General features: G+C 42.3%; 1 protein-coding gene across 2 annotated transcripts in view; it reads left to right on the forward strand.

The window, feature by feature from the left end:
* Positions 1–18569, forward strand: part of CPXM2 (carboxypeptidase X, M14 family member 2) — a gene marked incomplete at its 5' end in the record, with an annotated part of 109555 nt that overhangs the window by 42047 nt on the left and 48939 nt on the right. For both annotated transcript variants that reach the window (XM_080913298.1, XM_080913299.1), the window contains one exon: positions 1598–1737. In XM_080913298.1, coding sequence (XP_080769424.1) covers positions 1598–1737 — 140 coding nt within the window. The remainder of the gene's footprint in view (positions 1–1597; positions 1738–18569) is intronic.

Here is an 18569-nt window from a genome sequence, read left to right on the forward strand (position 1 = left end):
TCCTGGTTATTGTGCTTTGCCACAGCTATAGGAACCGTAACCAAGACAATCCATGTTAGTGCGTGTGGTAACGAGGATAGGGTTCTGGAACTGTCTGCCCAGTTGTCAACACAGATATACTCAGAACTTCACATTCTGTTGCTCATTAAAAGCCAGGCTTTTCCTAAAACTCACTAAAAAGTTATCAAAGAGAGAGAGGACGGAAGACATAGATATGATGGGCTGATCTATTATTATTTTTGAAAGGTTTGTTTTGCTTTTATTTCTGTGTATGTCTGTGTAGGGAATGTGCACAGGGTTGTAGGTTCCGGTGGAATCCAGAAGAAAACATCAGATCCTTTGGAGCTGGGGTTACAGGAAGCTGTGAGCTGCCCAGTAAAGGTTGTGGGAACCCAGTTCGGGTCCTCTGCAAGAGTAGCTAGTACTTTTAACCACCGAGCTGTCTTTTCAGCCTGAGATGATCTGACATTCTAAGAATCATACTTTTTGTTATCTGGCCATAACCATATAACATAGTCACTTAAAAATAAAGCAGAACTTCTGCAGACTGAGTCTTGGTAAAGTGAAAGGCTTCACTTGATTCAAATGTCTCTAATTAAACATTTTTAAAACGATGTCAAGAAATTATCTCTTTAAATGGTGAGACTGCTGGGATAATTTCAGAGCAGCAATTTGACTTGTCTTGGAAATGCAAATACACAATATTTTCTCTATACTAGTGAGCAAAAATGAACACATCAAAAAGGTTATTGATGAACAGATACTCACTAGTAAGTAACTTAGATTTTGGCACCAGCTCCATGCTGCTCCTCCTTGGGAAGTCTCTGTACAGTCTCAGGGACTCAGTTGAACTGTCCTTAAATGCTCCCAAGGCAGTTTACTCAGAGTCCCTGAATAGCACCTGCCTCCTTGTTCTTATAACTGTGTATCTCTTGCTGCCTGGGTGGTGAGGTTCCCTAGCACCTGGTGTGTGGGCGGCTGGATGAGTTACTTTCTCATTGCTGGAATAAAATACCTGATTAAAGCATCTTAAAGAAGAAATCCTTTATTTTTTTCGACAGTTTGAGGGTTCAGTCCATCAAGGGAAGGCACGGTGGCGGGAATGTGAGGCAGCTGGTCACATGGTGACCATAGTTAGACAGAAGACAGAGATGAGTCCCAGTACTCCCTACTCTTTCCTTTTCAATCTCTCTGGGACCTGAGCCCTGAAACGGTGCTGCCCATATCCAGGGTGGATCTTCTAATCCCCAGTTAACCTGATCTAAAAATTTCCTCATAGACACATTCAGAATTGTGTTTATTTATAGATCATGTCAAGCTGGCAAAGGTACATATCATGGTGAGTGCGTAAAAGATGGGGTTTTGTGTATTGACTGAGTAAGTAATATGAGCTCATTCAATTTAGTCTTTCACACATGCCAAGAAGAAGACATGTTTATACTGAGATATTCCTACCATTTTTCCATGGTTTAGAATAAGGAATTTGTGATGTGGTGGTTTTGTTTCTCTTGTCCTTTCTTCCTCTTGGTCTCAAGAAAAGATGTCTTAGTCATCTTCAATCCAAGGTCTTTCTGAACACCAATTTCTTTTTTTCCAGGCAGGCATTAATGAAAACGACTTTTACGATGGGGCTTGGTGTGCAGGTAGGAACGACTTGCACCAGTGGATCGAAGTGGACGCCCGGCGCCTGACCAAGTTCACAGGGGTCATTACCCAAGGAAGGAACTCTCTCTGGCTGTAAGTGGGGCAGCACCTATGCCTGACAGGCTCTGTCTTCCGCCTCTCATTTGAAGGGAAACCACAGAGGGAAACCTGATGGAATAGGACTGGAATGTGGCCAAGGCTAAAAGGGCACCTCCCGCTGTGTGGGGACAGGGCAGTGTCTACTGAGAAGGAAGGATGAGGTAGACAGGGGTACAGTCATACATAAGCTCTGAAGCAACTGGCTAGTATCTTGGATCCTTACAAATTGTTGGAATCTAGGCAGATGGGTTAAACTGGGCCTGAGGTAAGAACTCTCAGCAAGCAGCAAGCACATGGTCTTGGGAGGAGAGAGGAAGAACCATCTAGACTCTGGGAGAAGGACTAGAAGTCTTGGCAGGTTCCCAAACAAATGGCCACTATCGATGTGTTGTAAGTGAGGAATGGACTATCTTGGAGATCAGGGAATGAGACCATTTCTCAGTCTTGAATTTACGATTAGAGTTGTGACAGTAACAAAGGTGGTCTGATGGCAATCCTGTGAGATGGCAGTAACCTCTCAGAACCCTCCATCTTGGCTGGGATGTAGCTCAGTTTACTGACTGAGTGTGTGGAACCCTGAGGTCTATATCCAGCACTGACTAAGGCAGATGTAATGCACTCCTATCATCTCAACAGCTGGAGGCACCAGCAGGAAGATCAGTTCAAGGTCAGCTTTAGCTCCAGTATTCATTACTTTTCTGTTGCTATGCTAAAACCAAGATCAAGTCAGGAAGGAGGTTTATTTGGACTTACAGTTCCAAGGGAAAAGGGCCATCATAGCTGGGAGACAGGAGGCATGACAACTGGAGCATCCAGCTGAGAACTCATATTTTGAACCACTAGCAGAAAGAGAGATTGAAGTGGGAACAGTGTGAGGCTTTGAAGCCTCAAAATCCAGTGACAAGTGACAGACTTCCTTCAGCAAAGCCACATCTTTTAGACTCACACAGACAGCACAACCTCCTAGGAATCAAATATTCAAATATCAGAGGCTATGGGGGCATTCTCATACAATCCATGACAGCTATGAAGAATTCAAGGCCAAGTTGGGCTACATGAGACCCTGTCTCAAAACAAAGAGCAGGAGAGAACAACACAGAAGAGACCTTGTATCTATCTCGCTGTGTTTTCTATTATGGAACTCTATTCTGCACATGCTGTATGGACATGAATCTTAGGTATAATAAAAACAAACAAACAAAAAGGGATAGATGCCAGATGATTCTGCTCAGACATGGACTATAGAGACTGAAATGGGATATCGACTGTTAGGCACTGGGAGGAAACAAATGGGGAGTTAATATTTGTAAGTAAAGAGCTGAAGTTCAGGGTGGTGACACCTCCTAGACATGGGTGATGATGATGATCATGGCAAGTCAGGGGTGGACTTAGAGCCATAGGGCTCCCCTTATCAAGGCAGTTTGAGAAATCCTGTGGCATGTGTAGTTTATAAAAATAAGTATGTATTTAGTCTTATTATAAATAACAATATTTAACACCCAGAAGCATCAACACATATGTCAGGGTAGCTATGGAGATAAATAGCTCTGACCTTGGGTCCTGAGCACACAGTGGGGACTGAGCAGGTCTCAGTGTGGTCAACACTGTATCACCAGTGAAGAAACAAAGAGTGCTGAGTGCTGATGAGTACATGCTACTGCTCAGCTTCCTTTTTCCATTCACACTGTCTAGGATCCCAGTCTAGGGAATGGTACCACCCACAGTGGGAGGGTCTTCCCACTTCAATTAACATAGCTAGGATATCCCTCAGAAGCATATCCAAAGGCTCTCTCCCAGATGTCTCTAGATTCTATCAAGTTGACAATTAATACTAATCATCACAGAGATTAACTTTGAAAGTGGTCAATATTAATAACGAAGCTGGAATAAGACTTGACATCTGTACTTACAGTTAACCACTTGGCTCTGCGTTTTCTGGTACAAACATATTTCAGGTTCTATTACTGGTTTCTGTCATTGTTACTGAGATTCTTGCTGATAGAGGTCATGCCCTGTCATTTGGGGGACCTGTCAAGTACAAGAACATGTTTGATGCCCAACAAATGGCTCTCTAATAAATGAGCAACATTAAATTCATAATGACTATATTTTTGTGTGGCAACAATTGTCTGGCAGTAACTCATCTCCTGTTTTCCTTTGTTTTGTTTTGTTTTTAGTAAAGAGATAACATTGTAACATCTAATAGTGTCTTAAAACATTACCCATGATCCCACTGTCTTCATGCCAACAGATTTTTCTTATATATTGCATATCATACCCAATTATGTTATTTTTGACTTAGTATACTACATTTTCATGCTGTGACTCAAATTTTATGATTATTTTTAATGGCCTGTGATTTACTCAGACATGCCTCCATCATGTCCCAATTTCTTGCTATCTTTTTCATATTGAGAGACAAATTTTGTGCTTTTTTTCTTTTTATTTTAATTATATCCCTCAAGTCAACAATTTTCAGAGCTGGGATATTTCATGTAGTTTGACAACATTTGATTTTTTTTTTTTTTTGCTATTTTGACGATTACACTTTATTTACTTGGCTGTTTAGTGGTAATTATGCATAAATTCATACAAGCCATGTTTGCTCTGAAGTATGTGTTTCTGCCTCCTTAATGGCATATTATCACATGACAGTTATTTCTACTACTTGGACTCTGAAAGGCTTTTAGAGAGGAGGGCTTGGAAGCTCGGTTGCTCAAAAGAAAATGGGAAGTTGAGAAGAAAAGACTGGTGTGAAATAATCAATAAGGAATGAGAGCAGGGGGATTGATGATCATGTTCGGCTATTGACCTGTCTTGCCACTGTCATTAGAGTTGAAATCGGTGGGTTATAGGATTAGGGAAAAAAAGAGTGAGATATGCACAATGCTCCCATTTCTTCTTAACTACAAACACAAGGGGAATAAGCAAGAAACCATAGCTGGTTCACTATCTCTCAGGGGCCTTTAAGGGGTGGGGAGGTGAGCAAAATAATTACTCCTAAGAGTCTGATTTTTCTTAATGTCTAAATTTATTTCAAGTCAAATTGCTGCTCAGAGATAGTGAAATCAAGAAATCTGATGGGTGTCAGTGTATTGGACCTCCTGGAATAGTTCTGTCTCCACTAAGGGCCAACAGGAAGTGGAAGGGTAGAATGCTTAGATGTCTGAACTTTTCCTTCACCAGTGCATGAATAATGTGGAAAGCAATTGAATCTGTTGCAAATAGTAAAAAAAACAAACCCATGTTATACGTTGTAAATGCTTGCAATGAAGATGACAGTACCCACCCTTTTCTGTCTCCCCTGACTCCTGACCTCATTTTGTTTCTGGAAGAGACACAATTTAGGCTTCTGTCTTTCTCTTTAGCAGTTACTGAGAGCACTGCTGTCAGTGGCCATACCCTGGTTTTTGGGAAACCTGTGCAGAACCAGACACATGTTTGGTGCTCAGCAAATCACTTCCTAAAAAAATGAATATGATTAAATCAACAAAGGTTCATTCACCCTGATGAGTAATGGGTTAATAGATTAATGAGTTAATAGATCTGACATTGCAATGGGCAGAGAGAAGGCTTACAGTAAAATGAAGAAAGGAAGAGGAAGGTGGGAGAGAGAAGGCTGAGTTGTGACAGACTTCTGGAGATGAGTGGTTCCCACCCTAAAATCATGCCATGCCTCTAGCTCATGATGGTTATGCAGACTTTCTTCTTTGGACCTCACTTTTCTGTCCTCTAAAATGGATTGGCTATTTTCTATCTCATACAGACTGTGTGTGTGTGTGTGTGTGTGTGTGTGTGTGTGTGTGTGTGTGTGTTTGTAAGCAAATATACTAGGATGTTTAAAACATACACAGCACATAGTAAGGGCTTAATAGAAAAAAAAATTTTCCCATCCTCTGTGTTTTTCTAGAACAATTTATTTCAAGTTTTATTTTTAGCCATGGGTCTTCCTCCCAAAGGCAATATTTATTGGAAGTACTTTAAAGTGATAAGCAGGTGAGACCACTCTGTGTGGTTCTAGGAGGAGGAACATCACCTGCCTAGTCCTCCTTCCCCAAGTGTCTCTATATTAGGCATCCTGCTTCCTTGATATGCCCTTTGCAGGTCACTGTCTACCCACTTCCCCACATGTTAACTGCTATTCTGCAGACCCTGGGCAGACATGAGATTCAGATCAAATACATAAAGCTAGAGCAGGGGTCAGAGTTCGCCTTTTCCAATCAGGTGTGAAAGAGCACTTGGGTGGGCAAGATTTTAGACACAGAGAAGAAAGGAGATTCTAGCTCCAGAAAGGAATTTGCCAAGTAGATGGTTCTGTTTTAAACATCTTTTTACACTAGGGCATGTGTCTCACATGGTAGAGTGCTGGCCTAGCATGTAGGAAGTGCTGGGTTGGATCTCAGCATTGAGGGAAAACCTGAGTATGCTGGTGCACTCCTGTTATCTTGAGCACTCCAAAAGCAGAAACAAGAGAATCTAGAGCCTACATAGTAAGTTAAGACATCCTGGGCTACATGTCTCAAAAACAAGGAAGCAAAACAAAACTAGCCAACCATTCAACCAACCAACCAACCATTAAAATATTATGGTGGGGATGAAAAGACAATCATCATCATCAACAACAAAAATTGTCTGGAAAAAAATGTCTTGATGAAACCCAATACTTTGTATGCTAATAGACATAAAAGTTGTTTAAATGGTAGGAAAAAACTTTTAAAAATGCTTTTCCTTCATAGGACTGACATAGCTTATATTTTAAAATGAACATCTTTAATATCATTTTGTTTCTGGCATTCCTTGTGCATTTATTAATTAATTCATTGCAATCATTGAGTACTCTGTACTAAGAATAAGATTGTAAATGTAAGCAAAACTTGGTCCTGCCTTTAGCAGTCTGGTAGAAGATTCCAGTATACTGTGGAGTTTTCAATCCAAGGCAGAGGCCATACTGACCTGAGGTGGGCGGAGCTCCCTTTGGACCCGTGGCAGAACTGAGAATGATTCCCTAAAGTCCCAAGGCATGGCTGTCACATCCTCCCAGTAATTCCCATTCCAGCCAATGACAAAATCTGCAATTTAAGTTTTAATAATTATTCAACTAATTTGGGCTATCTGAAGTTATAAAATATAATTGTTGTAATGATTTTGAGTAATTTATATTTTTCAGCAATATAAATTATCATTCCTCACTGCGTTGCCATTTAGTGAAATGTTAGTGCCCCAATAGAAACCAATCTTTCATTTCCCTAATGACGGAAAGTATATTAGACATGTGAGTGTTGCAATTATAACCAGCATGATGATTGAAAAGTTAATTACTCTGTTGAGGTGAGTCAGTGCTTTTAAGGACTTGGAAGAAATGCGAACAATTTTTAAAAACCAAATGTTTTGCACTTTAACTGTTTAGTAGGGAAAAACCATCTGTTTTTTTAAGTAAGGCAGTAACTTGAGCACCAGGTTTGTGTTGGTAGGATATTGTGGGGAGAGGATGAACAGACCTAAAGAAGGTTGACCAGTTGGCTGAATTTGGAGCAAGAAATCAAGGTGGTTAGTAAGACAAATTAGAGAACTCTAGTTGTAAGCCAGGCTTTGTGCTCAAGAACACAAAGATTTGGCAGGGTTGGGCACAGTACCAAGAAGTTAGCATGGCATTTGGAATGGGAAGACTTAGCAGAGATTCAGAACACTTTTTTTTTTTTTTTTTTTTGAGAAGGATGAGGTACCCAAGTCACAAGGAAGGTAGGATCAGAACAGACAGACAAGTTATTACTTCCTTTATGGTCACAGTTTGGCTTTGAAGTGAGTAGGATTTGTGACAGACAGCTACACTAGTCCTAGAAAGGGTTCTGGGATGCTGTGAGGCTGACAAGAGGTGGAAGTCACCTTGGAAAGGAGGAAGGTCTCCTGAGAGGATCCAGGTGAGGAAGCAACCAGCTTTACAGCTTTTGAGAAGGGTTCTCTGCATACAGTGAATGGGGCAGGTGTATGGACAGAAACTTAAAAATTGCAAGGTCAATGATGAGCAAAAACCTGGGGAGTTTTTCTACCCAGTCTCAGAAAGGGCTCAGTGGGTATTAAAAACACAGACTTCTCATTATCCCTTGGGCTATCTTGGTGGTTTGTATGCAGGAATTGGGGGAGCTGATGGTAGTTGCACTTCAGAAGTTCAAGGGCACTGGGGTGCTGCTAGTGCACACATAGTGTTCTAGGAGGGAAGGTTGGTAACCCAGGTTTAGTGCTAGTGGTACATGGGTTCGTATCAGAGCTCATGTTCAAGAGAACCCTGGGGGATGTCAGGCTTAAGTAGTGGCGGAGCCTTGTCTGGGAACCGGTGGCTTAGGGAGTGAGCAGAAAAAAAGACAGTGTGGGGGTGGGGGGGATTTTGAGAATCTTGCAGCTACAAAGATGGTCACTTCCATGTTCCCTCCAGGAAAAGTGTTCAGGGTGAGATGGTCAGGGAGAGGGGACAAGTAAAGGAAACTCATCACAGCAGAAGGAAAATTGAAGGTGGTAGGAACTTAGCAGTTCCTCTTTGGTGACTGGAATAAAGGCTGGTTCCATTGGGACAGGGGAGAGCTGAAACCCCAGCATCTGCTCAGGGTCTCATTTCTACAGTGCAGTGTTCAGCTGACGCCGTCTCTCTCTTTCTCCAGTGGTACCCAGCTTTCTGCACTCTGGGGACTGACCCATCCTTCACCACTGTCACCTTATCCCTACTCAGTATGTGTGGGACACATAGAACAGTTTGCCAGGGTTCAGAGGGAGGAGACAACTAGAGCACTGCACTGAAGGAAAGGGAAGGGAGCCTGGAGGCCCCAGAAGGGAAGAACTGTGGGAGGTTTCATCAATCATCTTGTCTCCTTGGGAGGGAGGCAGGGCGGTGTGTTTCCAGAACATATCATGCCATATCTCACCCTTGCCTAATGGGGAGATGAGATGTCAGGCACCCGTGGGGTCCCGGGGAGAGAATTTCCACGCTCCTTTCTCACTTCTTGGAGAGCTGTCAGTTTTTGAGCAGGAGAGTTTGGCATGATCTTGAAGGGTTTTTATGAAAACACTGTCAAGTTCAAGTTCAAGGTGAGGCAGTCTTTTCTTCTTCCCTGCTTTGTCTGTTTTACCTGTGCAGAGGTAGCTGTTTAAAACTAAACAGATTTCTCAGATGCCTCCCACACATCCTCCTTGGGTGTCTGAGTGTCAGTGACTGAGGAATGAGCTCTCAGACAGTGACATGCCTGAAGTTAACGACTGTAGAGCTGGCTTCTGGGATGATAGCATCACTGTTCTGTTTTCAAGGTCTTTGTGCCAGGGTCGCCACTCCTTGGGACACCCCAGGGCGGTTGGTGTTACCCTCACCTTTTCCAATTCTTGTTTCTCAGTGGGAAAGGCCTCTTTGCAGCAGGCCCCCTTCCTTGTTGCAGTAGACACTTGTTTTATTGCTGCGACAAAACCCAAAAGCCACTTGAGAAAGGAAGGATCTATTTTGGCCCAAGTCCACAGTCCATTGTGGTGAGGAAGAGACCAGCAGCGCATAGTCTCGTCTATGCAGACAAAGATCCCAGTACATGGAACGATGCCACCCACTCGGAGCTTGGCTCTTCCCACCTCATTTAACCTAATCTAGAAAATCTCTCATAGGGATTACAGATGCTTGTCTGGATTCTGTTGAGTTGATGATCAATACTAATGATCACATCTGGTAAGCTGATGTTCTGTCCCACAAGGCCTGTTGAATTAGCTCCCCTTGCCCATATGTGTTTGCTTCACGATGCTTGATCTACTCCTAGACCAGAAGTTTTCCAGTTTTTGTTTTGTGCTCCATGCATAGATCAAACATGCTGCCTCCTTAGGGCCTGTACTCTTGATGCCCTCTGTGCTGGGAGACTGAGACCACTTTGTTTTCTTTTGCCAGCTTTTGAAACCAACCTCAGTCTCTGTGTGTTTACTTAAACTGTCTACCCACGCATGTATTTGTGTTGCACCGATGTTGCTCATGGGGCAGAGCAGGCTTATTTGCCCTGAAATCTCCGGTGTTGGATCTAGGGTGGGTCGATGCAACTGGTTTCTCTCATCCTCCTCTTCTCCAGAGGATAAACAGGGCCACAGTGTGTCTAGCACAGGGGACTAAACCACAGGGTGGAGACAGGTTGCACCCACCTGAAAAGAAGCTCTCGTTCTTTGCCAGTGTCCTGACTTGGATTAGAAATGACAATCAAAGGCTTAGGCATTGCAAGTTTGTTTCCCTGAAAAGCAGTGTTCAGAGGTGGGGGCCTTTGGGAAATGATTGGTTTATAAGAGCTTTGACCTCATCAATGTATTAATCCATTGATGGTTTATGACTTAGGAGATGATCGGGAGCAATAGGGGGGTCACTGGATGTGTGCTCCTAGGCGCTGTACTGTGTCCCTGCCTCTACCCCTGCTTTGCATCTTTCAGGACATGAGTATCTCTGCTCTGCGCCTCTCAGGCAGGATGCACTGTCAGAGACCTGGAAACAACAGCAACAAGGAAGCATATATGCTGAGCCCTCTGCAACCATGAGCCAAAATAAGTCTCTGCTCTTTACACTCATTTTCTCAGCCATGCAAAACTTGTGGGCACAGACCTATCCCAGATTCCACAGTGAGACTGGCATTCCTGGCTGTGTGTCCAGGAAGACATTTCTGAGACTGCCCCCATTTCTCCAAGTGTGACATTAGTATACACCACGTAGGCTGGCGTGAGAGCTGAAGGAACATGCTGGTGAGGTTATGCAGGGCAGACAGTAAGAAGCCTGCTGCTGTTGTTGCTGTCTTAGGGCTCTGTCCCTCTTGTAGAGGGTCCTGAGACTCTAGCAGCTTGGCCCATCACTCTCTCAGACCATGCACGTTGGTCAGCTGGTTGTGTGTGTTCCATGCAATGCAGTGGGAAACCCAATCACACTCCCAACATGTAACCGAGACCTCACAACTTGGCACTGCTCTTGACACAGTGGCTTCTTCTCACCTGCCATACCTCTGGGTTCCTTCCACATCCACCCAGAGCTAGACCCTCCAGTATCCTAGCACCTACACACAGTACTTAGAAAGGATGCAACAGATAGCAAAGAAGCCACGTCTGACCTTTTGTCCTGTCTGCTTTTGGGTGAGATACCTTTGGTAGTTTGGGAATTTCTTTAAATAACAGTGTATAGGCACCTATACCTATACACACGGGGACTGTGAGCACTTTGCCTGTGCTCCCTCATGTGGTGCCCAGTCGCCCATTGCATGAACAAGGAGACTGAGATGTAGAAATCCAGTGGGGCTGGTCTAACCTGCCTGTCTTGTAGAGGAATGCCAGCCCTCTCCTTTCCTGCTTCCTCCAACTCTTGTCTCTGCACTCCTCATTACTCCTCATTTGCTCTTTTGTCATGAGGCTTGTTGGAGTGTAGACAGAGGGACTGTGCCATATACTTCACTAAGGATTTCTGAGGCTGGACCATTATTTTACCTATTTTTAAATCAGAAGGAAGACATAATAGGATAAAAGAAACACTTAACGTTATATAGTTGACTTTATATTAACTAGGTTGTACGATTCAAGTTTTACAGAGGAAGTGAAATTGGTCCATAGGGAATAACCCTCCTCCTCCAATCCATCTTCCTGTGCATGGAAACTGTGACTAATCAAGTTTCCAGGGCAAAGTGCCAGGTGGGGATGAGGTTGTCCCTGCTTCCAGATATGTAGGATGGGGCTATGAGCAAGCACGGAAGTGGGTTATCAAGGACACAGAGACCTCTCTGAACCAACAAAAGGCATGCAGCCTCACTGACACCTTGACCTCTGGCCTCCAGAGCAGATATACTCCTGTTATGTAAACCAGTATTTTTGCAGCATCAACAGAAAACCCAATGTGCTACCATTCAGAGGTCCTATTGCCAGCAGAGGTCCTTCAGCGGCCAGCCCAGCTCTGGTGGTTTGCTGTCTGCGCGTGCTGTGCCATGATAAAGCCTCCAGCTGTGGGTGGGTCAGCCACCCAACCAGGGCAGCACCAGCTCACACCTTCACTCTCCAGCATCCACAAGGGCCATTTCTCTGGTTTCTTTTCCTCTGATCCCTCAAGTGAGGATTCTCGATATGGGAGACCTTGTCTATTTTCTTCTTGTGCTTTTAGCTCTCTTGCAACTTCACCCTCTACCAAAATGTATTGCCTCCTGGCCCTAAAGTAATGTTTCTCTGTTGTTTCCCCATGGAAAATGGGACTACTTGGCAGTTTATGGTATTTGCCCGGCATTCTCAAAAAGCTGTGGTAACCAATCTAAAGTGAAAATCCCAATAAATCAGTGGGGTGGTACTTCACACAGACTCCAACGTTTGGCTGTACTGGGAATGAGGTGGAAATATTTGGTCTGGTGATTACAATTCTTGCAGAGAAGGAGGTAAGAGGGAAGGTGGAGAATAAAACAAAAAATGTAGATTTTTTTTCTAGCTCCTGAGCATGTCTACTGCAAACAAGATAGAGCTTTTTTTTTTTTTTTTGTTTTGTATTTTGTTTGTAGCTGTGGAAGGCGGGTCTAGACCTCTTGGGATCAGCAGTTCTGCCCAAAGTTCTCATTCAGCGCTGGGCAGGATTTGGGCTGTCAGACGGCTGGAATGTGGCTCAAGAGGGAGGGGATGGGCAAGCTGCAGCCAGCTTGCCTGTGATTCCAATAATGAATTGGCTCCAAATGCTTCCTTTTCCAACAGAAGAGGATTCAGCCATGGTTTTCTGACTTGTATATAGAGGTGGGAATGCCTAGCACTGGTTACTTCTGAAGACTAGGGGCTTCTCACAGACTCATGACAGGAATGCTTGGGACCAGAAGTACTTTTTTTTTTTTTTTTTAAATGTTCACATGTGCAACACGAGACATCTTGGGTGTAGAAGTCAAGGCTAAATATGAAACCAGTTTGTTTCTTATGACTTTTATACACAGAGTCTGATGGTGATTTTATTCAACATTTCTAATGTGCCTGAATGCCACAGACTGTGACTTACCACATAAGTTCAGGTGTGGAATTTCCCATGTATAGTGTCAAATGAGTGCTCAGAAAGCTTCAGAGATCAGATTTCTAAACTGAGATGATCAACTTGAACTTGAATGTCTTGTCTCATTTGTGATAGGATCTAGGGAGGGAAAAAAGAGATGGAGGCTGTTGGGGTCCAGTGTTGTGGACATCAAATGTGTGCCTGAGATCTTACCAAGTAGCTCTTTGATTAGGGTTTAAGATAATTATATTTCCTCAAGTTACTCTTTTTCTTAAAACTTGTTCAGTTTAGTTTTGGCTGCATGAAACTTTTGACTGTTTCATGGTTGATATACCCAGTCTTTTAAGGTGTATGTTACATGTAGAGAGGCTCATGCTGAGGACACTGTCCTCTGACTGCTGAATCTCCTGACCCTTTGTTAATTATCAGTCTACCAGAGCTGAGCAGATGAATGCCCGGGTCTCTGTTCTGCTTCACAAATCTGTGTCTGTCCCCCCTCCTGTACAATACAGTCCCTGAATGTCTCCTCCTCTCCTTTCTTATTTCTTGTTCATTCTCTATTCCCAGGGGTTAAACTCAAGAACAATAATAATGATTTCTGCAATTATATAATGTTTGTAGTTGAGTAGACCAATTTGTCCCACTTTATTTGATTTCAAAATTTTTAGAGCTTATTTAGATATTTTGCTTTTGTATATTAATTTTATAATGATCTTGTTTATATCTACAAAATCTTGTTTATATGATAATCTTGCTTATATCTTACTGCAATTTTCACAGACATTGTGTTAAACCTGTGTATTAATTTTCTGAAGGTTGATGTCTTTGTGTTGAATCTTTTAACACAGGATCACACACTGTTTTTCCACTAAAGGTATTTAATTATCTTCACCTAAGTTTTGTCATGTTCAAGCAAATGAGTCCTATTTCCTGTTAGATTCACATTAAATAGCTAAATTTTTTGTTTTTATTTTTTTTGTCGTATTTTACTGAGTTATCATGGACCTCATTTGACTGCCAAAGCAATGAGGCTGACATTGATGTGCCTCTAAGCTGCTGTGACTGAATCATGATGACTTTGACCTTATTAGGGATTTTTTTTTACCATGCCCCTCTTTCCTCCAATTTACACGAATATAGTATGTCTATTCCCTTCTTTGATGAGCATGTGTGTAAAGGTACACACACACACACACACACACACACACACACACACACACACACATACACAGTATGTCCAGCTTTTTTTCTTTGATAAGCACATATACACTATGTTTACCTCTTTCCTCTGATAAACACACATAGTATGTCCAGAGCCTTTAGTGAGAAACCTATACAAAATCTGGCCAGTGGATTCTCCTTATTATGAAATCTATTATGAATTGCCAAGGTATGATTTTGGTCTAAAAGATGACAGTTTCTCTTGTGTCTGTGTCTATGTCTAAGTCTGTGTCTGTCTATTTCTCGGTTCTTTCTGTCTTTGTCTCTCTGTCTTTGTCTTTCTGTCTCTCCCTCCCTCCCTCCCTCCCTCCCTCCCTCCTTCCCCCTCTCTCTCTCTCTCTCTCTCTCTCTCTCTCTCTCTGTGTGTGTGTGTGTGGGGGGGGGGTTTATGTGTAATGGTCTGAGAATTGAACCTAGGTCCCTATACATGTTAAGCAAATGTTATACTGCTGAATCCCACCCACAGTCTAGTTTTGTCCCCCAAAATCTGTATCCATCTCTGCAAGTTTTCTAATAGTTGTAATCATTTTCATTTGTTAGCAAAGGAGATTTTAAAACAGGAAATGGAAAGGCTTCTTTGTCCTGGGTCTCTTCACTGAGACTGTAAAATGGCAGCCAGTTGAATACCTATGTGACATTTGCATCTAGATGATGCCATTTTTTTAAGATTGAGTGATAATTTTTATGTATGTATGTATGTGTGTTCCTATAGTTAGTTTATGTGCACTGTAACTAATCTGTAGGTATGCATACAGAAGATGGTGTCAGATTCCCGTAAGAGTTATATGCAGCTGTGAACTAGCAGGTGTGTACTGGGAAGCAAAACCAGGTCCTCTGTCCCAGTCACATGTTTTATTACAGAACAATCTGGGGAAAATAGTATATACTGAGCTACTGTCCTAGTAAGTGCTGTTAACGCTGTACCTTACAATATCCCAGAGGTTAACATTTGTAAACCTCACTACAGACACTGTGCCTTCTAGAGATGTCATGATTAGCATAATCGAACCCCAGTTTGATCCCATTTTTTTCTAGCCTTAGGGGCCCTTGAACTTTGCAGAAGCCTACTAAGGCCTACAAGTTCCCCCTCAGCTTTGCAGCGTGACTTGAGGACAGACAACCATCAGAGTGTGGATTTCACTCCCTGGATACCAGCTTCCTTGCGTGCTTAGCAGGAAGCGTCCAGTGTTGACCAAGTGGTTGCTTTCTAGGGGGACCTTTTCATGCTGTGCCAGCTTTGAACCAGGCTGAAAAATGGGCGAGTCCGTGGGTTTTCCCCAAGCAGTTTTGAAAGTTAAAAACCTTCACTAAGTTGCACAGGAAGTTACTGTTTTTCTTTTTTCTCAAATGGCCTGCAGATCCCTCTTTTTTTTTTTTTTTTTTTTTTTTTTTTTTTTTTTTTTTTTTTTTCAAGTCTCTATAAAAACACAGCATCAGCGCTGCCAGCTACCTTTTGGCTGGCAGTGCCTTCAGAGCTTAGGCGGGCTGTGGAAGGGTAAGGCCCATGCTTTCCGGTGCGACTAAGAAAATTCCATCAGCCTTCTCTCTGGAGCATTACAGGAAAAAAAATAAAGTGGACTCTTAAAGGAGGAGGGAAAAGAAGTTCTGCTCTTCGGTCCTGTGCTGAATTTATAAGCAAGATACAGACTTGGCCCTGGTTCTTATTGCTTGTGCCTGAAGAAATGGTCTTGGAATGAAAAGAAAAACTGAAAATGCCAGACATGAGATGGAAATGTGAAAGAGGGGGATGTAGGGGTTATTTTCAATTAATGCATCATTCCATTACTCAAGCAGCCAAGAAACATCTCTGATCTTAGAAATAGTCCCCATTTTAGGTCCTCATTTCCCGGACACTTGGGCAACTGCTGCCAACTGCTTGGCAGAGAGTTCTTGTCCTTGTTCTCTCCCTTCCATCCATCCATCCATCCATCCATCCTTCCTTCCTTCCTTCCTTTCCATTTCTTTCTAATTTTTGTCTATTTGTTTCTTGCATCCACACGTGTGTGTATGCATGTGTGTCTGTGCAGAGAACATATGTTGACTTAGAGTGTCTTTACCTACTGTCTTCCATCTTACTTTATTCATTTTTTAAGACAAAAATCTCTCCGTGAACCCAGAGCTTGTGATTTAAGCTAGAGTGACTGGCTAGCCAGTTACCCCGGAACTACCTCTCTCTTTATACTCTCACCTAGTGCTAGAGTTATAGAAATATGCTGTCATAGCCTCATTTATGCCAAAGCTTTGTGATGGACTCACAGATCTTTTCTGACATGTTGTACATACATCAGATGTACACACACACACACATACATACACACATACACGCACACACATACACACACATACTCACACACTTACACATACTCACACATACTCACACACATACACACATATGCACATACACACATACACAGATACACATGCACATACACATATACACATACACTCACACACATGGACACACATACAGAAACACACAGACACACAATATATGCCAACAACTCACTCTTTCATCTTCCTCCTGGGACCATCTGGCCCACACTGGCCTTTGAGCTGCTTTAGTTTTCCTGTCAGTCACCCCCAAGTCCCTCTTGTCAGGCATGGCTCTTGACTTTTCTCTTTCTGCTTAGAGCTTTCTTTTCTTCTTGACTTATGCTCCGTGTTAGACAGCATGTCTCTGTTTTCTCCTTTGTTTTGGTGTTGCATGTCTCCTGGACATGGAGTGTGGGAGATGTTTTGAGCTCCTGGAATGAAATGTGTTTCTGCTGATCGGAATGGGCACCTGGGAAAGGACTCTCTCTACGAGCTGCCGGCATCTTTACTGACATGTAATTCCCTACCACACAGCTCACTCATTTGACATGTGCAGTTCTGTGGGATTTTATACATTTGTGCAACCTTGCAGTCATTACTACAATTAATTTTAGCAGATTTCACTTTTCTAGAAGAAAACTTCCCCTCATATCTCCCAGAACTTTAAAATCCCCCCTGCAGCCTTTCCGAAGCTTTACAGTGAGTGACTGAAGACATTTGTTCTTGCACGCCTTTTCATCTTACTTCCTCAGCACAGTTTTTGGGACCATGGCCATGTTTTGTCTTAGATACTGTACCTGGATGTCAAGGGGTCAGGAACCTGAAGCATCCTTAGTAAAGGGGAAGGGGCAATAACTTAACCCTTGCATGCTTGTGCTTAGCTCGCTCTCTCTCACACACACACACACGCCCCTTGCTCTTATAAAGTTCGGGATTTCCTGCCTAAGGAATGGAACCAACCACAATGGGCAAGTCTCTCTACCTAAGTTAGCATGATAAAATTAGTTTCTCATTGTTATGACAGACCAGTCAAATTGTTGAGAATTTTCCAGATGATTCTAGATTTTCAACTTGCCAATTAAACCTAACTGTATGAATGTATGTATGTGTGTATCAGATTTCTTTTATATATGTATGTGTGTATGTATGTATGTATGTATCAGATTTCTTGTATGTATTTATGTATGTATGTATGTATGTATGTATGTATGTATGTAGGTATCAGATTTTTTGTATGTATGTATATATGTTTGTGTGTATGTATGTATGTATCAGATTCTTGTAGGTAGGTATGTGTGTATGCATGAATATATCAGATTTCTTATATGTAAGTATGTATTATGTATCAGATTTTTTGTATGTATGTGTACGTATGTATCACATTTCTTGTATATATATGTGTGTGTGTATGTATCTATCAGATTCTTGTATGTAGGTATGTATGTATGCATGTATATATCAGATTTCTTACATGTAAGTATGTATTTCTATCAGATTTTTTGTATGTATGTGTATGTATGTATCACATTTCTTGTGTGTATATATGTATGTATGTATGTATGTATGTATGTATGTATCAGATTTCTTGCATTAATATCTTTCTTTCTGGCCTAAATATGAAATTGCCAGGCAGTTTCCCCTCAGTCACTCTGTTTGTCCGTCATATCTCAGCTCAAATACTGCCCTTCCAGAAAGCATCCTTATGGCATTTCCCACTTTCAAGTCTTCCATAGCTTGTCCTTTGAACAGCATCACAACAGCATCTCAATTCCTGATTGAATAATTAATGACGTGGTCCCTGCCCTCCACTAGACTCTGGTCTCACAGGTAAATTAGGTAAATGTACAGGATTGTCTTGTATTATCAAGTATCCATTCCGCTATTTAGGATGTCATGGCCTCTGTGGTGTCAAGTGGACTTGATTTGAGGGCCACTGGCCTAGGGCTTGGCTCCCTCCCCCCATATGGACAAGTATTTGATCTGGTGTCAACAAATGTGGCTTTTTCCATCACATCGGCAAGCTCTGAGCTGCAGTTCACACTCTGAAAAACAACTTTGGAGTTGAATGAACAGCAATGAATGCCTCTAACCCAGCACTAAGGAGGTGGAGGCAGGAGGATTGAAAAGTCTGCCATCCCCAGCTGCATAGTGAATTCTAAGCCAGTTTGGTTACATAAAGCCCCATTTCAAAGGAAAAGAAGAAACACAACAGTTTCTGGTAAACATGCAAAACATGTTAATGCACATGGATGTCCAATGCTTTTGAAAATAAATTGTCTCCAAATATTATTTAAAAAAATACACT

Source organism: Micromys minutus (genome assembly GCF_963924665.1).
Source record: "Micromys minutus genome assembly, chromosome: 2".
Lineage (NCBI taxonomy): Eukaryota > Metazoa > Chordata > Mammalia > Rodentia > Muridae > Micromys > Micromys minutus.